At 41.7% G+C, this 21,825-nt stretch overlaps 1 protein-coding gene and 1 non-coding gene across 4 annotated transcripts; both read right to left on the bottom strand.

Moving 5' to 3' along the window:
* Nucleotides 1-2,663: 2,663 nt before the first annotated feature.
* Nucleotides 2,664-21,479, bottom strand: SLC46A3 (solute carrier family 46 member 3). Of its 3 annotated transcripts, none has more exons than XM_033236394.1 (6): nucleotides 20,963-21,479; nucleotides 20,282-20,494; nucleotides 15,353-16,223; nucleotides 13,119-13,202; nucleotides 6,458-6,614; nucleotides 2,664-3,793 (listed from the first exon to the last, which is right to left on the bottom strand). In XM_033236394.1, the coding sequence occupies exons 2-6, from the start codon at nucleotides 20,468-20,470 to the stop codon at nucleotides 3,712-3,714; spliced, it is 1,383 nt and encodes a 460-aa protein (XP_033092285.1). In that variant the 5' UTR covers nucleotides 20,471-20,494; nucleotides 20,963-21,479; the 3' UTR covers nucleotides 2,664-3,711. The 3 variants fall into 3 exon arrangements, with proteins under 3 accessions (XP_033092285.1, XP_033092269.1, XP_033092279.1); XM_033236378.1 differs by having other exon boundaries at nucleotides 21,222-21,469; XM_033236388.1 differs by lacking the exon at nucleotides 6,458-6,614 and having other exon boundaries at nucleotides 21,222-21,471.
* On the bottom strand, nucleotides 6,216-6,321 carry LOC117098628. The gene has a single exon (XR_004443501.1). It is a non-coding gene; the product is annotated as a U6 spliceosomal RNA (small nuclear RNA).
* Nucleotides 21,480-21,825: the final 346 nt, after the last annotated feature.

Here is a 21,825-nt window from a genome sequence, read left to right as displayed (position 1 = left end):
CTTCATAAAATGAGTTGGGAAGTGTTCCTTGCTTCTATTTTCTAGAAAAGCTGTAGGTAATACTAATATGTTTATTCCTTAAATGTTTAGCAATGAAACCATTTGGGCCAGGCCCCATCTTGATCATACACAGCTGTGCCCATTTATATTTGTATGGTCTTTGGTTACTTTGTGCTACATTGGCAAAGTTAAGTAGTACAACAGACTGTATGATCCACAAAGCCTAAACTGTTTACTCTCAGGCCCTTTACAGAAAATGTTTTCTAGCCCTTGACCTAGAGTAGTGATTCTTAACTCTAGCCACCTATTGGAATCACCTGGAGAATGTCTGAAAAAAATACTGTCTGGATCTCATACCTAGAAATTCTAATTTAATGTATTTGAGCTGAGACTAGGCCATTGGAAGTTTCAAAAGCTCCCCAGGTGATTTGACTCGGCAGGTTGAGAACTGCTGGATGAGAATAAGACTTTGTGTTTGTATTCATTTTTCTTCCCACCACAACACTGATTATTCTAATGTGCATTTAGGGTTGAAAATCACTCATCTAGGACAGTAGTTTCCATGTCTGGATGTGTATCAGTCACCCAGGGAGGTTTTAGAAATACATTACAAGACCTCACTGCGGAGCTACTGAAGCACAATCTCCAGTACATGAGGCCAGAGATTTTTATTTTTACCAATTAATTAATTAATTTTATTTTTATTTTTTAATTCTTCAGATAGTTCTCATATATGCAGGGATTTCTTTAAAAGAGTACCGAACCCAGGGCACATTATTCTATTGTCAAGATTCTTGGACATTGAATGAGTAATTAGAGAATTATGAGAGGTGAAGCCAGCTGGACTTTCTGGGTCAGGTGGGGACTTACAGAACTTTTCTGTCTTATGAGAGGATTGTAAAATGCACCAATCAGTGCTCTGTAGCTAGCTAGAGGTTTGTAAAATGGACCAATCAGCACTCTGAAAAATGGACCAACCAGCACACTGTAAAATGGACAAATCAGCACTCTGTAAAATGGACCAATCAGCAGGATATGGGTGGGGACAAATAAGAACATAAAAGCTGGCCACCCCCAAGCCAGCAGCCACAACCCACTCGGGTCCCCTTACCTGCTGTGGAAGCTTTGTTCTTTCGGTCTTCACAGTAAATCCTGCTGCTGCTCACTCCTTGGGTCCGTGCCATCTTTAAGAGCTGTAACACTCACTGTGAAGGTCTGTGACTCTATTCTTGAAGTCAGTGAGACTGTGAACCCACCAGAAGGAACCAACTCCAGACACAATTATTTAGTGAGTATGGAAGTAGAGAAAAGGGATTTAGATGTTTGAGGCCATGCAATGCAGGCTGTGGACAATCTCATTGACTAGTCCTCTGTAATAATGAGAATCTTCATTTCTAGTAGATACAAGTCCTTTGTACACTGCTGGATAACATGGAACATGTTTTTTTCCTCTTTGGTTTATCTTTAAATGGGCTCCATAAAGACACGTCCTTCCATTAACATTCTTTCTTCAGATAATTGGGTTACATGATGGGAAATCAGATTTTTTTTTTTTTCATTTCTGTTTTGAGTCTATAGTTCCCCATGCCATCAGCTTGCATGCTTCTCTCATCTCTTCAGCACCACATTTACTAATTGTCTCTTAGGCTAGACACTTTGGAGATAGCCAGGTTCATTTGTGCTACATTTTTGCCCTTGGCCACCTCAATCTAATCTCCTGATATACTTGCTACCTCTCAAATCGAGTTTTTGCTCAACTGAGAAACCATCTGTTAACCCTTCAACTGTATTACACAGTACCTCTTCAGTTCAGATGAGATGTGTAAAACCATGGGGTGTTGAGCTGGAAGAGACTTTATAGACCATCTTGTCTAAACTCAGAAAAGATAATTATAGGCAGTTAGTTGGGTACAGTTTTTTTGTTAATGTGTTTTTGATGGATACATCATGCTACACATAGGCAATTCTTCCTTTGGGGTTTATAATCTGTTACTGCAAACCCTGGCTATGAAGAACGTCAGTAGGGTCAAGTCCATTCATGTGTAATACTGATAGGCAGTGAATAACCACGGTCAAGTTAAATCTCTTTGAGATTTACCTTCCTCTTCCGTAAAATGAGGAGAATGAATATCTACTTTATAAACTGTAAGATACTTTTTCTTTTGGTTTGGGAAGAACCTTGGACAGGAAGGAAAACAAAAATGTATCAGTCAATCTGAGAATCACTTAGTTATTACATGGGCCCCCAAGCCCAGAAGATACTAGCTTAACCTAAAAGGAACGATCTTGGAAATAAGTATTTCTAGTATATTAAATGTGCTATTCACTAGTCAAGCAATCACTGATTTCCTTAAAGTCCTAAGCAATACTATAAAACAAAAGATCGTATCTGCTTTCAAGAGATTACAGTGAAGTTAATCATTTAGTTGCACTTTAGGGCATTTGTGTTATTATTTATGGTAACTTAGAAAACGGGAGGTATTAAAGGACCTATGAAAATACTGTAAATCAATTTTAAAAGTGTATAAGCTGGCATATTTTTCAATTTGTTTGCAAGGCTGGCTTAACGATTGGCATGAAAACAGTGGTTACTCTCATAAGGCGTTACATATATAGATTTAAATGATTTTTACAAGTAAAAATAAAATTTTGTAGTCATTTAGTTTAGTTCAACAAACATTTATTGAGGATATGAGTAATCAAAGGTTGTCCCAGTACTCAAGGCGATGATTGTCAGGTAGAAGAAACAATTACAAGTTGATGGAAAACGCTGGGATTGAAGTACGCACAAAGAGCTGTGGAAGCCCTGTAGGGACTGGGGAGTAAGAAGGGATGTCAAGAAGGCTGCTATGCAGAAGCAGCAATGTTCATTCAGTTTTTTAACTTCTTTAGAGCAATTTTATTTATAATCTATTTTTCCCAATTACCCATTACATTAGAAACATTATCATGCCTGTCACTGATGAAACATATTAAGAAAAGAGAAAAATACATATTCTTTAAAGTGCCTCCCTTTTAAGGATTTTGTATCAGGGAAGCACTGATTGTGGAATTCGTGTACAGTCTTCAGAAGTCACAGTATATAAGCTCTGACTATCAATAGCAGCTTAACAGGCTCTATCAAACCAAGCATTACCAAGTATAGGTAAAATTACACATATTTGAAACTTATATCATTATTTTCCTACCAATGAGTGATTCATTGTAATTTTCATTATGCCTTCAAAAATCCCTGAGAGAGGCCAGAAACCCATTCTGCTGATGAAGAAACTAAGGTAAAGATTTCTCTTTGGTCTCAGTGTAAGAGCCTGGAATATGTCAGGGAGATTATTGCTTTTGACCTTATCAAGTTTCTTGATCCCACTTTACACCCTTAAGTTTTAATGTTTCTCTTCTGTATCCAAAAGTGAGGCATATTTGAGATTTGTTCTGTGTATTGCAAGTATATTGCATGATACGCACAAAGTGCTCAAAGTGTGTGGTACCGCAAGAAGCTAAAGCCAGGAGCTGTCTCTCTGACTGTCCAGTTTAGGAGAAAAGATACGTCAAATGGGTTCTCAGTGAAGCACTGACTGTGGAATTCATTTATAGTCTTCAGAAGTCACAGTATGTGATATGTGCATTCATAGATTTTTGTTTGTTTGTTTAAATCACAGTCATCTGTCTGAAGCATTCTTCACTGGATTCTTCTATTGAATTAACTGGATTGAATTAACTTCTATTGTCTTCACTGGATTCTTCTTGTATAAGAAGTTCATAGCTTCCCTCATTCCAGCTGATACACTTGACAACACTATAAAAGGAAACAAGACATTTTAGAGTTGACATTAAGACAATACATAAATAAGTAATGTGTTTTCCAACTTTTTTCCCAGTTATACAGCTTTTAATAAATTATGCAGATTATTAGGAGGAGTATCCTGGCATTTTGAATCCAGCTGATTCATGCATGGTGTTCTTAAAATAATTTAAAAACGACATGATTTTTTTAAATCTTCTAGACCCCTAAGATATCCCATCTGTCCCACTGTTAACTCTGTGTAGTCCCCATAAACTAGTTATAACTAAAGCTATTAAGGAAGTTCCTGTTCGATAGCTGTAACTGAAGCCCAGAAACTTTGGAGGTAAGACAGCATGTAATTTTGATTTTTAAAATATTGAGCAGTGTAGGGTTAAAAAAAAATCTCAGAAGCCCATCTACATTTACCTTATTATTAAAAGGACAACTGCCTTTTATCTATTTGTTATAACAGAATTTATAAATATATGAAGACTAAAATTAGAATTACCTATTATTCTACTCACCATGTATGCAATTCTTTTCTTTAATTTAAATTTTATTTTCCTACTTTTAAAAAAAATCTTTATTTCGGGTAAAGATGGGAGTCTCACTATGTTGCCCAGATTGGTCTTGAACTCCTGGCCTCAAGTAGTCCTCCTGCCTCAACCTCCTAAAATGCTGGGGTTACAGGCATGAGCCACGGTGCCTGCTACAATTCTTATTAGTTATTTTTCATGAAATGGCTGTACCATCATTTACTTAAACATTCTCCCACTGTTGGATAGTTTGGTCATTTAAAATTTTTTTGCTATAATTAACATTTTTATATATTAATTTTTGACAACATTACTGATTACTTCTTTAGAGTATGTTTCCAAAAGGAATTGCTGGATCAATCACTATGAACTTTGAAAAAAGAGCTTTTGATACATTCATGAATTGCTTTATGATACAGCTGAATAGCACTATTATCAACAATGTGTAAGATCAGTTGTCTCATGTGCTCACCAGCGCAGTATGTATTGGTAATTTTGTTAATTCAGTAGATGAATAGTCTCTTTTTAAAAAAGATAACTAGTATAAATAACTTTTCATCAAAATTAGAGGAACTGCAAATACTGTTGTTCTCTGTCTGACACAGATCTAGGTATCAGAATTCAGTAGAAACAATAAGTGAGCCGGGCGCGGTGGCTCAAGCCTGGAATCCCAGCACTTTGGGAGGCCAAGGCGGGCGGATCACGAGGTCAGGAGATCGAGACCATCCTGGCTAACATGGTGAAACCCCGTCTCTACTAAAAAATACAAAAAACTAGCCGGGCGAGGTGGCGGGCGCCTGTAGTCCCAGCTACTCGGGAGACTGAGACAGGAGAATGGCGTGAACCCGGGAGGCGGAGCTTGCAGTGAGCTGAGATCCGGCCACTGCACTCCTGCCCCGGCCACAGAGCGAGACTCCGTCTCAAAAAAAAAAAAGAAACAATAAGTACTAAGCTCCTACTATGAGTAAGACATGAGCCGGCCAGTTCAGGAGTTTGCCGTCTTGGCAGGATGCTTAACACCTGTGCGTATAGCTACTTTCCTCCCTAACTCAGAGCCTTACCCCAAAGTGCTTAGGAGAAAGCAGAGAAGGCCTGGCTTCTTGTGCCCCCACTGCCTTGGTTCGCATCACTGTGCTATGTTATCAGTCACATGAAATGTACAGGGCTCAGCAGAAACAGATTAATGAGCTCTTCATTAATGTGTCAAATAAATTTGCTTGGACATTTCAGCAATCATTCATCTAGCCAGCTCACATTTTTTGTTAAATAGAAAGCAAAAAGAAGGCATAAATATTGCTTTTATATTTATGCTTCTGATCTATCCATTATATGTACTATTCATAAATGGAATTTTGTGCTTCTTTAATTGGAATATTTAAATTTAAAAACATTTAAACAGAAGTTTAAACAATTCATTAAAATAGACAAAGTCATTAAACAAGCCACCTCTGGAAAGAGAACTCAATAGTCAGCACATCCTATCTGCTTTTGTCATTTATACAAGAATCCACGTGAAAGTCAATCTAATTACAGCAATATTTGACCATCAGGGGATATTGTACTCTGGGAAATCATAGTTTAAGGTATACATCTCTAATCTTAGATGCTAATTTAATCAATGGTTTAAAGGCAGGGAGTTTTAATGAACACAGTCTTTCTTTGAGTTCTTTACGCATGTCACTCTCTTTTTCTTCCTAAGTCTCCCAAAATTGTTGACAGATGCTTTCACATATTTTTATTTATTTTAATGACATGGGGGTCTTGCTATGTTGTCCAGGCTGGTCTCAAACACCTGGGCTCAAAATGATCTTCCCGCCTCAGTCTCCTGAGTAGCTGGGACTTCAGGCATGCACCACCATGACCGGCTCTCTTTTTTTAATTAAAAAAATGTATTTTATTAAAATATGAAACACTTCATGAATTTTCATGTCCTCCTTGCACAGGGAGCATGCTAATCTTCACTGTATCATTCCAATTTTGTATATATGCTGCTGAAGCGAGCACTTCATGTCTAAAAGTTCTTGAGAAAAGCACATTCTGAGGCAAAATTTCAACAGATCTATGTAATTTTACTGGTGAGGTTAGGGAATTCACTTAATCCATATACCCTTTGATAAAATGATTAAAAATAATGACGTACCATAGACTGATGGCTGGAAGTAGTAACAGACCAGCAGACAGCAGGAAAGTGAAGCCAGGATACCAAGCAACAGTGACTGAGTAAATTCCATTAAAAGTAGAAACTGCAGTGACTCCTCCAAGTGTTTCTAAGAAAGCAATACAAGCAAACAGGGTACCTGTTTGGGGTAGGGGTATAGAGGGAGAAAAAGAAAAGGCAGAATTACAAAACAACGAACACAAACTAACGAAGACAACTGTTATTCATTGAAAACAGTAAACATGAGGGCACTGCTTGGTGAATGAAATGCACGTTATTCCCTCAAAGCCCCTAGGAAGTCAGCAGCCTATTCTGCATCTGAGGACACTAAGGCAAAGGTTCTCCTTGGACCTGATGTGAGAGATGTTGAAAACTCCAGATAGCTGAGTTCCAGTGACCACAGGGCAAAGCTAAAAAGACAATGCAACTGACTCTTTTGAAAACTGCAGGTCTCTCCTCTCTGCCACAGCCCCAGGCAAAGCCACACCTACCCCGACTCTTCAGGATGCTGTTTCCCACCCTCAGTCCCTGTCCCCATGCTAATCTGTGACGCCTGAAAGCGCAGGATGGCTCCTAACAAGCAATGCTTCCTGCAAGAGCCTTTTGAAAGGTAAAGAAAACCTTATCTGCTCCTCAGTCTGGCAAAAGTGACAGCTGCAGGCAAAGAGAGGAGATTCTCTTTTTTTTTTTTTTTTGAGGAGGAGTCTCGCTCTGTCGCCCAGGCTGGAGTGCAGTGGCCGGATCTCAGCTCACTGCAAGCTTCGCCTCCCGGGTTCCCGCCATTCTCCCGCCTCAGCCTCCGAGTAGCTGGGACTACAGGCGCCCGCCACTTCGCCCGGCTAGTTTTTTGTATTTTTAGTAGAGACAGGGTTTCACCGTGTTAGCCAGGATGGTCTCGATCTCCTGACCTCATGATCCACCCGCCTCGGCCTCCCAAAGTGCTGGGATTCCAGGCTTGAGCCACCGCGCCCAGCCTGAGAGGAGATTCTTATCATACATTCTGCAATTGGAATTTTATCCCTCTCTTCAGTGTGACCAAAAAATTCCATCACCACTAGATTCACATGTTTGACTCATCAAATTAACCATCCTGTGCTCTAGTGAAGGTTTATGCCACTGTTTAATGTTAAGTGATTCTTGAAAACGCATGTTTCCACCTTATTGCTTGCAACTGCCTCTGCCCTAAGGTGCCTTACAAGATGAAGAATGGGGATTCTGCCACGGTCACACTTGCTATACACCAAAGCTGGTCAAGGGTAGGTCACTCAGCATTGTTCATGAAGTCTGCATGGTCAGTACAAGCTCACAATCAGAAACAGACAGTGTTCTACCTAGGTTTAGTTTTGTCTGGAATCCAAGACCATGTCAACTGAAGAGTTAAACCTCCCAAACACAGCCTGACCATCTTCATGTGCTTTTCTTCCTCTTTGTCAAATTGCTCATCACCAGATATAAAATTTCATGACCACTTTCAGTCAGCTTGATCTGGCTTTCTTGGTCTCGGTTCCTATATATGTATCTTCTGCTTTCTGCAGATTTTGTCAACAAGCCACTATGCTTGTTCTCCACTTTGCCAAGTTTACTTTTCCATGATAAACCGCAATGCATTTTTCTTATTGACAATACACATCATGTAAATAATTGTGTTTGCTTGGACTGATAGGAAGGAAAAGGCGAAGCTTGAGGATTATCTTTCACAAGTAGATATGATTTATGTCTATATTCTAATTTTCCCCATGGTCTTGATCTTTTAGACTGTGTATTGATTTTTATCTATTTAAACTTTTTCATTTTATTGTACATATTCTCATATGTTGCTTCAAATTATTCACTGAGTGATAGGACATACCTTCATAAAACATGCATCTATCTCTGCGAAATATCATGTGATCACTTATGTGTCTTCTTTTGACTAAAATGAAAGCTTTGTTGATCTGCCTTGCTCACAGCTGTATCCCTAGGGCTCAGCTGTTCTGGTGCATGGCAGGCATTTAATAAATATTTGTCAAATGAATGAATAAAAGCTTAATTCAGGATCCCACTTACCAGTCATCAAGTAGCATGCAGACTTACTGCCTCCATGATTTATGATAATACATTAAGTCAGTTTAATTGGAAGGATGCTCTTCTACTTGTCTAACTACATTATTTTCTTTTATTTCTGATCTCTTGCTGCAGCCAGGAATAGTGCTATGGAAAACAGACTGCACAGCACTAGTTCTATTATATAAGGGTTTTAATCTATTCTTGATGGGAAATAGGTCAGACACTGCACCATCTGTTCTGATGGAACCACACTATTATGAAGTAGCATTAGCTTATTGCCCAACTTCTCTGAGCAGTTCAACTTCTTTAATAGTTGCCAGAGACAAAACAGGATTAAAGGATAAGTCCAACTGAGTTCATCTTCTAAATTCTGTTTTTTTGTTTTTTTTTTTAATGGAATAGACCTCAAAAATCAAGTCTGTTTTACTGTATCCCAATTTATAATCACAAGGAGTATATGGGTGATACCCAGGTAAAATAGTCCAAGGCAGCTTCAGCTATGAGTTCACAGTGGTGCAGAGCATAGAGATTTCAAAATAATTACCGAAATTCCATTTTCTTACCTTTCTTATTTAAGATAATAGAAACAATGAGAGGCTCCTGAAAACTTCGGCAGTATTTCCCCACTCCTCTCATTATTTAAAGTGCCTAATATTTTCACAAAAATGGCCAATGTAAATAATAATGAAGGATGGGAATACATTTAGTTATAGAAATGTTGGCATCATCCAAAAGATTGTTTAGTTTGCAGTTAAGAACAAAATGAGTATCCCAGAATAATGAAGTCACAATTCACAGTTACCGGAATTCAGAATAAGAAATGCCAAAATGTAAACATTTTAAAATATTACTGTATTTAACAGTATGATATGACTTTTTTATTTTTATTTTTCATAGAGATAGAGTCTCCCTCTGTTGCCCACGCTGCTCTTGAACTCCTGGCCTCAAGTGATCCTCCCACCTCGGCCTCCTAAAGTGCTGGGATTATAGGTGTGAGCCACTGCACCTGGTGGAGATGACTTTTTAAAAGCCTTTGTAAACTAAACCAAATATAAACAAAAATAAACTTTACACTTGACACCTCTATTTTAGCTCTAAATCAAAGCAGGTAAATTTTTTTTTCCCAACAGCTTTATTGAGATATAATTAACATCCCACAAAACTCACCCTTTTAAAGTCTGCAATTCAGTGGTTCTTAGTATGTTACAGAGTTGTGCAACCATCACCACTATCTGTGGAACATTTTCATCAGCCCCAAAAGAAACTGTATACCCAAGCCGGGCGCGGTGGCTCAAGCCTGAAATCCCAGCGTTTTGGGAGGCCGAGACGGGTGGATCACGATGTCAGGAGATTGAGACCATCCTGGCGAACACGGTGAAACCCCGTCTCTACTAAAAGATACAAAAAACTAGCCAGGCGAGGTGGCGGGTGCCTGTAGTCCCAGCTACTTGGGAGGCTGAGGCAGGAGAATGGTGTAAACCTGGGAGGTGGAGTTTGCAGTGAGCTGAGATCCAGCCACTGCACTCCAGCCTGGGCGACAGAGCCAGACTCCGTCTCAAAAAAAAAAAAAAAAGAGAAACTGTATACCCATGAGTAGTCATTCCCCTTCCCCAGCCCCAGTCAAGCCCTAATCGAATTTCTGTCTCTATGGATTTGCCTAATCTGCACATTTCACGTAAACAGAATCATATTTAAATGACAATATGTGGCCTTTTGTGACTGGCTTCTTAAATTTTGCATAATCATTTCATAGTTCATCCATGTTATGGCATGTAACAGAATGATACTTCTTTTTATTGCAGAAGAGCACTTTGCTGGATGGATAAACCACATTTTGTTTATCCATTTATCAGTTCATGAACATTTGCTAGGTTTCACTTTTTGGCTATTATGAATACTGCTGCCATGAACAAGATTTTGTGTGGACATATGCTTTCACTTCTCGTGGTATGTAAGTAGCGGAGGGACTGCTGAATCATAAGGCAACCAACTTTCCTGAGGAACCGCCAGACTGCTTTGCACAGCTGCTGCACCATTTTACGTTCCCACTCGCCGTGTACGAGGGCTCCAATTTCTCCACATCCTCATCAGCACTTGCTATGGCCTATTTTATTTTGCCACCCCAGTGGGTCTCACTCTGTGGTTTTGCTTTGCATTTCCCTGATGGCTAATGATATCCAACATTTTCATGTGCTTATCGGTCATTTGTATATCTTCTATTCAAATCCTTTGCCCATTTTTAAATTGAGCTGTCTTTTTGTTGTTGAATTTTAACAGTTCTTAAATATGCTGCATACGAGTTCCTGATCAGAGAAATATAATTTGCAAGTATCTTCTCCCATTCTGTGGGTTCTTGGTTGCCCTTTCTCTCCTTCCTTCCTTCTCTCCTCTCCTCTCTCCACTCCTCTCCCCTCCCCTCCCCACCCCTCTCCTCTCTTTTCCTTTTCCCTTTTCCCTTTTTCCTTTCCTTTCCATATTTTTAGTAGAGACGGGGTTTCACCATGTTGGTCAGACTAGTCTCGAACTCCTGACCTCAGGTGATGAACCCACCTTGCCCTTCCAAACTGCTGGGATTACAGGTGTGAGCCACTGCGCCTGGCCTCACTTTCTTGATGTTGTCTTTTGAAACATAAAAATTTTTCAAAGGACAAACTCTGAATGAAATTTTCGGATGAAGTCTAATCTATCAATGTTTTCCTTTGTTGTTGTGCTTTTGGTGTCATATCTAAGAAACTATTGCATAATCCAAAGAAGCAGATAGATTTTTACATAGTTTATATAAATTTTCCCATTCTTTAGTGGTTTTCAAAGTAATCATCATCACATCATCTATAAACAAATGCATGAATATAAAGCTTCATCTTATGAGTGTAAAATAAGAGGTCGGGCACGGTGGCTCATGCCTGTAATCCCAGCACTTTGGGAGGCTAAGGTGGGCCGATCACCTGAGGTCAGGAGTTCAAGACCAGCCTGGCCAACATGGCGAAACCCCGTATCTACTAAAAACACAAAAATTAGCCAAGCCTGGTGTTAGGAACCTGTAATCCCAGCTACTCAGGAGGCTGAGGCAGGAGAATTGCTTGAACCCAGGAGGTGGAGGTCGCAGCGAGCCGAGATCGCACCATGGCACCTCAGCCTGGACAACAAGAGCAAAACTCCGTCTCAAAAAAAAAAAAAAGAAAGAAAGAAAGAAAGAGAGCGTATTTTTAATTTATTGAATTATGTAGTCTTCTCCAGTGTTGACTAAATGGGTAAAAATACAGTAGCATAATTATGAATTATTCATAAATCAAATAAGTACATTCACAGCACCGGGCTAAGATATGACATTAAAGAAAGTGCCAATGTCTAATAAGATTTATATGATACAAAAGGGAAGGAGGACAACCACATATGCCTGATATCTAACTAGTAACTAGTTCTCACTGAAAATTTAATTTTTGTCTTTGCTGCATCCTGGTTATTCTCTGCCCACCCCTTCAACTGTTTGACTTTGTGTGCCCTGCTCTGTGCTTGGGAGGCTGACCCCACAAATTGTATGACTTGGACTTTCTTGCTGGCCTGAGTTCCCACTGCACTTGGTTAAAAGGGTGAAACGGGGGAAAGGTTAAGGTGTTTATTCTCTGCTTCCTATCTGGGGCATCTCTCTGGCTGCCCTGACAGTGCCCACTCTTTATGATGGCCTTCATGAAAGTCGCTTGATTGAACCAGCTGAGTGGGACCACGTTTTCTGCCAGGACTCTGAGTCAGGCCCAGCTGTGACATTGGTAGGGGCCAGTGTAAGAACATGACTAGAGGCCTCTATATTATATTCCAAGGATTTTAAAGTTATTTGAAATCTGGCTAACAAACTGTTCACTAAAATATATTATGCCTTTGTACTGTGAAAAATGTCCCTTTGTAATGAATGATCTAGAAGACCAGCACACACTTAGGCTTCTCAGTCATTTTCAGAGTTCCATGTAGGTACAGGGTGGCCCAGGGTGAACTGGCCCTCAGCCCTTGGTGCCCAGCTGGAGCCCACCCCCATTCTGCTCTACCCCTTGCACCACCCTACTCAGAAAGGGTCATTTACATGTGGGTGTAGAGCACCCCCATCCTGCGATTCCAAGGTCCAGCCAGACCCTCTATAAGGAGTCGCCCCTTGGCTCCTTGCCTGGCCTACAGGTGAGCACACTGGGCACCGTCCACCCTCAGGAGAAGGTGGCTGAGGAGGAGGATCATCCAGGCCCTTACTGGACATGAGCCCAGAACTGTCTGGGCTGGGAATTGCAGGGACCCAGGTGGGCAGAGTTCAGTCTAGAAGGAAGGAGATGTGGCGAGCTCCCAGTGGGCCTCTCCCACCTGGCGCTGAGGTCTCCTTTCTTCTTAGGGCGGGGCACGGCCCAGAGCCCGGCGAGCTCTCTGAAGTACGAGACCCCAGGCAGGGGCTCCCTTACAAGCCTGTAAGCCTTTTCCTCACAGAGCTTACCACTTTATTCAAAAGGAGATCCGTGCATAAAAAGGGCTGTAGGATATTCTGAAGCATTAAACACTGTACACAGATTTGAGTTTGTAAAGATGGTAGATTCATATTTCTTAAGCAAATGAAACTCACCTTGTTCAGTCGAATGAACCACTTTTGACAACATGGACCGGAGAACAGAGAACGGCACAACAGTGAAAAGGAAGGGCACTCTGGCTGTGGGAGAAAGGACTCAAAATCACTGGCTGATTCTGAAAGCTCATGGCCAATGTAAAACAGGAAACACTTTCACTCTGTCTAAATATTTCCTTTTCTACAAGCATGCTAACTCATTGTATCTAAAAATTGAATGAATTAATTGTAGAACTCTGTTTGATGAATTAAAGTAGACTATGGACAGGTCAGTTTAAGGTTAATTTACTTGAGAATTCCTATTCCAGTACAAAGAACAAGAAACCATGTAGTTTTTAGGTCTAGATCTATTTCTATAATCTGCCGATTAAGACTGATCTGCTGGCCGGGCTCAGTGGCTCATGCCTGTAATCCCAGCACTTTGGGAGGCCGCGGCAGTTGGATCACCTGAGTTCGGGAATTCGAGACCAGCCTCACTAACATGGAGAAACCCTGTCTCTACTGAAAATACCAAATTAGCCAGGCGTGGTGGCACATGTCTGTAATCCCAGCTACTTGGGAGGCTGAGGCAGGAGGATCGCTTGAACCTGGGAGGCAGAGGTTGCAGTGAGCCCAGATCGCACCACTGCACTTCAGCCTCGTGACAGAGTGAGATTCTGTCTCAAAAAAAAAAAAAAAAAAAGACAGGTCTGCTTATTTTCCTGATTATGTATTAACCTCTTATTTAGCAAATTGTGACTGCGAATTCGTTTTTGTTTGTGCTTTTTTCAGACTTGGCACTCTCAGTGTTAGCATGTCTTTATTATATTGATTCATTTATTGGTAAACTGGTTCTTTATCATCTTGCCTGTCCATCTTTGTGGCAGAATAACTTCATAAACACAAATTACCTCTGGTCTTCAGTTATGACCCTTAATAGTCAGTAGTTTTAATTACATCATAAAATAGTAAAATATGAAAATATGACATTAGCAGATCACTTTACAGTTCTCAAAGCGTTTTCACATAGGTTAACTTACTTGGCCTTGGCAGCTCTTAGGGGGACAGGGAGAAAAACTGGCCATTATTGAATGGTAGGGATTGTGCTAAGTGAGTGCTTGACAGCTACCTAATATTCACTGTAATCCTCTAAATTAGGTAGTACCGTGCCCATTTTACAGATGAGAAAATTAGGGCTGAGAGTAGTTCAGTAACTTGTCCAAGACCATCTAGGACTATAGATGGAAGTTGGGCCCAATTCTGTTTGGCGACACTGCTTCCCTGCAAGATAATCAGGGGTTAACACCTTTATTAGAGGAAAGAGTAAACTGGACCTTTCCCAGAGTCTCATTTTATAGTTCCATAGCCTTTTCCAATGCAGTGTCTCACTCGAATCCTGCAAAAACCCTTATGAGGTAGGTAGTTAAGGAAGCAGGCTAATTTGCCAACCAGCAATTCATCAAAAATCAATTTATGAAATGGCCAATTTGCTGAAAGATCAATTTGCAAAACCTGTCTTTAAAAAATTTCTTCTTGAATATATTAAATTGACATAATTTTTTGTCTTGTATTTTTAGTATACCATATATCATTGTCCTAAATATTTTTATGGAAAGTAGTCTTCTTAGTAGCATTTTAAGAAATGTTCACTTTAGGGCGGGCGCGGTGCCTCAAGCCTGTAATCCCAGCACTTTGGGAGGCCGAGACGGGCGGATCACGAGGTCAGGAGATCGAGACCATCCTGGCTGACATGGTGAAACCCCGTCTCTACTAAAAAATACAAAAAAACTAGCGGGCGAGGTGGCGGGCGCTTGTAGTCCCAGCTACTCGGGAGGCTGAGGCAGGAGAATGGCGTAAACCCGGGAGGCGGAGCTTGCAGTGAGCTGAGATCCGGCCACTGCACTCCAGCCTGGGCGACAGAATGAGACTCCGTCTCAAAAAAAAAAAAAAAAAAAAAAAGAAATGTTCACTTTAGTGAAAGCTATATTGAAGAGTTGACTCATAACAAGAACATTCCTGAAAACAATTTTGTGGCAAATATACAAATTTGGGAAATGTGGTTATTCAGTGAATTAAATTTTTAAAAGCAAATTTGGCTTTCAGCTTATTGACGCCTGGCAAACTAGCTATTGCCCTTTAATTGCACTAGAATGGCTTAAATAGAGGGCTTTATATTAAAGTTTCTCCCCCAGTAGACAATAATCATTTTATATGAATATCAAATACATAGTTCTAAAGCTACACTTGGAACTCACCTAAAAACATCATCAGTGTTGTCTTGGCAAAGGCGGTCATAGCCATTCCTGTCATCGTGGTAAAAATCCCAATGAAGGCCATATGAATATCTTCCATACAATAAGAAAAAAGCCATATTCCTAGGAAACTAGTCAAAAAAGAGGCACTATTCAAAGCTGATCCATAACCTATAAAAACTTCATTCCAGCAGAGTGGTGAATCCAATTCATAAAGGATAAAAATTGGGGAAATGCCAATTACCACAAAAAAATAAGTGATCATTGTAAAAAGTAACAAACAGAGTAAAAGTCGTCTCTTACTGGAAGCATTTTTAAAAAGCATGTAAGTTCGGTAAAATAGGTTTTTGAAGCCTTCACTACATGGCATAGTAACATTCTGAGATGAAAACTCTTTCACTGGATCACCAAGAAAAAATAAAATATAGATCAAATTAACAGCAAGAGAAACAGCAATAATTAGAAACGACCACCCAAAACCTAGCCCTCTAATAAAATAGCCAGATAGCAGTCCCGTTAGTCCAGTAACAAGTCCAACTAGAAAGTCAATGATAGCTATTCGAATTGTTTTTTGTTTGTGTTCTTTACACTGATCAACTATATAAGCAAAGCAGGCTCCCCAAAATGTGGTATAATTGCCACAAAATGCACCAACGAAGGTAGATGCAATCAAAAGCTGGAATGGAAAGGCAAAATAGCAAAGCAAACAGAGCCAAACGCTGGTTGCAAGAGCACCAACAGAAGACAAAATCATAGGGAATTTTCGCCCGTAGTGATCACTAATAGACAGAAGTATGAATGTAGACACCAGACCAGGAATTAATCCACTTATGTCCATCTGCAGATTAAAACGTGACACTTTTTTCTGAACTTCCTGCAAAGAAATAAAAAGAAATGTGTTTACAGTAGTTTACACAATGTGCATACAAGTATCATGGTGCATGCTTTTTGCCCTGTGGCCAATAGGTTATGGATGAGGAATCTCTAGTGCATGGGCAGGACTAATACAGCTTACATTTTCATCCAGTTTACAAAGCAATACAGACTGAGTATCCCTTATCTGAAATGCTTGACACCAGAAGTGTTTCGGATTTTGGATTTTTTCAGACTTTGGGATATAAGGAGATACCTTGTGGATGGGACTCACATTTAAACAGAAAGTTCATTTATTTTTCATATGTACCTCATACATATAGCCTGAAGGTAATTTTATACAATATTTTAAACAATTTGTGCATAAAACAGTTGCCACTGAGTACTTGTGTGTGGAATTTTACACTCTGGTAAAATGTGGTGATCAAAAAGTGTCAGATTTTGGCTGGGCGTGGTGGCTCATGCCTGTAATATTCATATTTTGGGAGACCAAGGCAGGAGGATCACTTGAGGTTAGGAGTTTGAGACGAGGTTGGCCAACATGGTAAAACTCTTGTCTGTACCAAAAAATACAACAAAATTTTAAAAAAATTAACCTTTATTTAGGGAGAGCTTGGCTGTTGCCCTTTTTTTTAAACCTATGTCTTCACAGATAGATTAATGAGAAACATATTCCTTCATTTACTAAATAAAAGAACATTTAAAATAAGATAAAATTGAAAGAGGAGCCTTACAGTGTCTACAGATGGTAGCGTGCCATGGCTGAGTGTGGTGGCTTATGCTTATAATCCCAGCACTGTGGGAGGCCGAGGTGGGAGCATCGCTTGTGCCCAGGAATTTGAGACCAGCCTGGGCAACATAGTGAGACCCTGTCTCTAAAAAAATTAAAAAAAAAAAAAAATAGACCAGGCGCGGTGGTTCACGTCTGTAATCCCAGCACTTTGGGAGGCCGAGGTGGGCGGATCACTTGAGGTCAGGAGTTTGAGACCAGCCTGGCCAACAGGGCAAAACCCTGTCTCTATTGAAAATACAAAAATTAGCCAGGCGTGGTAGTAGGTGCCTGTAGTCTCAGCTACTCGGGAGGCTAAGGCAGAAGAATTGCTTGAACCCGGGAGGCAGAGGTTGCAGTGAGCTGAGATTGTGCCATTGCACTCCAGCCTGGGTGACAGAGTGAGACTCCATCTCAAATAAATAAAAATAAAAAGTAGATAAAGGTGGTAGTATGTCATGACCTGAGGAGTAAGATAAACTCAACTTCTAAGGACCAAAATGACAATGACAGATGACATACACACACAGATTGGAAGATGTATCAGTCATTACACTAGTTATTTGATGGAAGGAATTTTGCATGATCTTAAAACATTTTTTGCTTGCCATTTCTCTGTATTTTCCAAAGTCAATATAAAGTGTGTACCATTTGTACACTGGGAAATGCTAAGCTGATTTAAAAAAACAGATTTAAACCTTTTTTAGTCATTGAATGAATCACTGAAGGCAATGGTGGTGCCTCCTGGGAAATAAAAATGTTCCTTTGTCCTAAGGAGCAAATGGAGTGTAGGCCACCACTCCAGCATGGGTGGCAGGGTGAGAGTAGGGGTGGTTTCTGGTTCCCGGAGGTCTAAGAGCACCAACTTTAAGGGAAGGGATCCAGAGTAGCAGGTTCTCTTGAATATTAATCCAATTAAGAAACAATAAATGAAAAAGTCCATTTGAAAATTTGGCTAAAATCTTTGACATGAGACCACTGCTCTGGGCAATAGAGGCCTGTCAGCAGCTGGGCCAGGCTGGAGGTGGGCCAACACTTGCCACCTGTACGGTTGCAGAAGCCACCAAGCTGGCTGGACCAAGGCCTGTCTTCCCTCACTCCAAGAGGGCAAGAGCAGCAGACTTTCCCAGACATTCTAGTCCTCTCCTCCCAGGTCCCTCCCACTGCAACCAGGGGGCCTGCTCCTAGGGGTCAGCTGAAAGAAAGCACAGAATCAAACACAGAAGTTGAAGAGCCTATAAGAAGAGATTTGCTAAAAGATACAAAATTAAGCTAGACAGGACGAGTAAGTTACAGCGTTCTGTAGCACCACAGGGTGACTGCGGTTAACAGTAATACATTATGCAGTTTCAAAGAGCAAGGAGGATACTGAATGTTCCCAACACAAAGAAATGAGAGATGTTTGAGCTGATGGATATGCTAATTAGCCTGATCTGATCACTATACATTGTATGTATCAAAACACTACTGTATGCACCATGAATATGTACAATGATTATTTGTCAATTAAAAAAAAAAAATAATGCCAGGCACGGTGGCTCACGCCTGTAATCCCAACACTTTGAAAGGCCCAGGCAGGAGGCTCACTTGAGGCCAGGAGTTCAAGGCCAGCCTGGGAAACAGAGCAAGACCCTGTCTCTACAAAAAAAAAAAAAATTTTAATTAGCTAAGTGTAGTGGCAAGGGCCTGTAGTCCCAGCTACTCAAGAGGCTGAGGTGAGAGGATCACTTGAGCCTAGAGTTCAAAGTTGCAGAGAACTATCACCACACCACTCCAGCGTGGGCAGCAGAATGAGACCCTGTCTCAAAAAGTACCATACGTGCAGAAATACATAATAAACAAAAAACACTTCAGGTGATTCCAACGTTCAGTCAAGGTTAAAAAACACTGTGTGAGAGGTTCCAGGATGGGATTCAAGTATGTATACTAACAAACGTCTCCAAAGCCAAAATCTGAAGAGCATCCCTACCGCAGGACCCCAACTTTGAAACTAAGAGGATTTGTTAAACTCTATTCTGTTTATGTGTTTTTCTCAACCTAGAGAGACTCTGGGCTTCTCAGGTTCAGAGCCACTTTGCCTATCCTAGTCACCACAGGATAATGTGTTCTGTGCCAGAACCTTGATGTCTTCCAGGCTGTTCAGAAATAATCACTTCCAAGAAAACATTTCCCATGGGAATGAGGAAATGAGTAAGATTAGGGGTTGTGCCAAATTGCCTAGCCTCACCCCAGCAAGGTTCCACCTGACACCTCGGGAAGTGCTAGAATCTTGCCTCTAGGGCGATTTGCCATTTCCTCCTTCTCAGGCTCTTCTCCCTGTCACAGAGACTCACAGAGCCAGCAGGAGGTGACTCAATTCCTTTTAACTCATTCTCTTTCACTGGGAAGGCAGCACCACTCCTTTACAATCACAAAATATCCCCAAGAAGAAGAGTTTAGAGTTTACAGGTGTGATTTGTTTTTGAGGCATTGTAAGGAAAAAAAAAAAAAAACATTTCCAACCCTGGATACTATCTCTTTGCATTTTGAAATGGTAGACTTTTGTCAAAAACTGCCCAAGGGACCAGGAGAATGGTGAAGTGCATCCTGTTCTACACACCAAAGATTGGGGAGGTGGCTGGAGAGGGAAGAAGAAAGCCTCCTTAATAGCTGGCTAAACATTTTTGGTGTCAACGGGGGATACTCCGCACTCCAGATGTCCCCACACAGCTGCTCCTTAACATGTGACAGCCAAGGCTGATTTGACATGACACCACCACCAAACAATAAACGCTCCTTCACCCTACCCTATGACAGACACTGTCCCACAATCTCAGTGATGGGCCACTTTCCAGAGTCCCTGAAAACTGGGACATGCAGAAACAGTAAAAGGATTGGGGAAGAAGAGAGCAAGGGAGAGAGAGATGTCTCTCTCCCTTGTTTCAGCCACCCCTGTCCACCAGGTAGCCCATTCCAACCTGCCCTGCCCCAATTTTCAGACTTTTTTTTTTTTTTTGGACAAAGGAAGGAGACAGCCACAGAGGAGATGACACTGTGGTGACATTTTCCAAGAGAAAGGAGAAGAGCTAGTGTCGCAGAGGAGGAGGGTCTTTTAAGAAGAGGCAGATTTGAAAGGTGTCAGGAAACTTCAAATGGGGTGAGATCCCAGTAAAGGCCATTAGGTTTGGGATTTAGGACTTTGATGGCTGCCCTAGAGAGAGCAATGGATGACGAGTTCAGGGTTCTCTGACTCAAAAGCCCTGTACACATTCCCTTTTTTAAAAAATACTATGGATATTGTAATTTCTTACCTCCTGGAATGCAAAAATTGGACTGCTTTTGTTTTTTTCACACTCAGAAATATTGCTATCAGATGAAAACGTGTAGTTGCCAGTTTCTTCCCATATTCTCCGATAAACATATTGCGTTGTCAGCGGACCAGTCAAAGTCATAGCAAATGCACTAAGGAAAATGGCAGGTTCTACAAATAAAATCTTCATATTGCCTGGGTAGGTAGCCGTATTCTATAAAAAGTGAAAACAGAGAAAGATCATCTGTCTCATCCCAGAGGCTAGATATTCAAAGATGGGGAAGTTTGAGAAATTTCGTGGAGTAAATGTTAAGCAAACTAGAGAACAGAAAAGGCAGTAAGCACTTTCTCAGAGAATAACTTTTACTTTGGAGTAGAGTACTCTGTAGCAACCTGAGGCTGCAGTGCTTTCCATTTTTATGATTACGACATTGTAGGACTCAAGCTGCCCTTTGAGTCTTTGAAATAATAAATTGTCACCATCTTGGTTAGCCAATGATCACAGTACAGTTCCCACACTGTATACTGCCAACTGGTTTTTCATAAGTTCAACAATGAGGTTCCTTTTGGGAAGCCACAGTTGCACAACTGTTATTGTTATTTTGCTGCGTATTAACAACGGACAGGGAGGGGGCGTTTTAAAAAGCAGCTCCCAATCGGAAGGGCCTTATTTTTAACTCACCCCACGATTACAGTCTTCCTGCCAGGCTGGGCTCAGGTCGGGCCGTGCCCGGGGCTGTCGCCTCGGATGCCCTGCGCTCGCGCGCGCCCGGGTTCAAGGGCAGCCTCTGGACTGGGGCAACGGAGGACGCTCCGGGGACAGTAACCTCGGGCTGCGCGGCTGGCGCTGGGTGGGGAGGGGACTTTCCCGTCGAACTCGACCAAATTACGCTAGTCGGGGAGTCTCAAGCGTATTGTAAAGCAAACCACGGCAAGCGCACTTCCGTGTCCGGAGTGACACCTGCACGGTTCCCCGCGCAGCCCTCGGCTTCCTCGCGGCTCTGCGGACTTGGCCTCAGCGAGGTGCGGCGGGGCACGGGGCGGCTGCTCCTTCTGCGCAGCGGACACTTGGCCGATCGGTGCCTCTGTCGGTCGGTCCGCGGCCCGGCCAGCGCTCGGCGGTGACTCTGCCGCAGCCAGCTGAGCATCGCTGTCCGCCCAGGAGGCGGGGTCGGCTGCGGCGTTGCTGTCACTGTTCTACCCGGGTCTCCTGCGATTGGGCCCAGCAGCCGGTGCCCCAGCGGCGATTGGTCCACCCCGACGTCACTCTCCCCCGGAGAGTGGCTAGTGGATCGTGCACCCACCCTCGGAGTGGATCCCGCGCTGCGGAGCAGCCACTCGGCACCGCTGTTGGGTGCTGGGCCGCGCCGCAGGCTCAAAGGCTCTGAAGTTGCAAAGCGTTTCTGAATCCGAATATCGTTTCTCATATAAACACATAAAATAACTGTTGCAAAAGTAACATGTTTGGGCTGTAGCCCCCAGCAGGATCCCGGTCGGCCGGGCAGGTGCCCGCAGAAGAGGGGAAGGGGCGCGGTGGAGGGCATA

The sequence above is a fragment of the Trachypithecus francoisi genome, unplaced genomic scaffold, assembly GCF_009764315.1.
Source record: "Trachypithecus francoisi isolate TF-2019V2 unplaced genomic scaffold, Tfra_2.0 Contig01461, whole genome shotgun sequence".
In the NCBI taxonomy this organism is placed as follows: Eukaryota; Metazoa; Chordata; class Mammalia; order Primates; family Cercopithecidae; genus Trachypithecus; species Trachypithecus francoisi.
Note: the sequence above shows the minus strand (reverse complement) of the source record. Positions and strands in the feature narration are given on the sequence as shown.

Excerpts from the sequence above, each read along its gene's own strand:
- SLC46A3 (XM_033236378.1), bottom strand. The coding sequence starts at position 21,428 with ATGCTCAGCTGGCTGCGGCAGAGTCACCGCCGAGCGCTGGCCGGGCCG. Across the intron at positions 16,224-20,281 it reads CAATTTTTGCATTCCAGGAG|GAAGTTCAGAAAAAAGTGTC; the intron begins GTAAGAAATTAC and ends ATTTCTTTGCAG. Across the intron at positions 13,203-15,352 it reads AACACTGATGATGTTTTTAG|CCAGAGTGCCCTTCCTTTTC; the intron begins GTGAGTTCCAAG and ends TTTCTCCCACAG.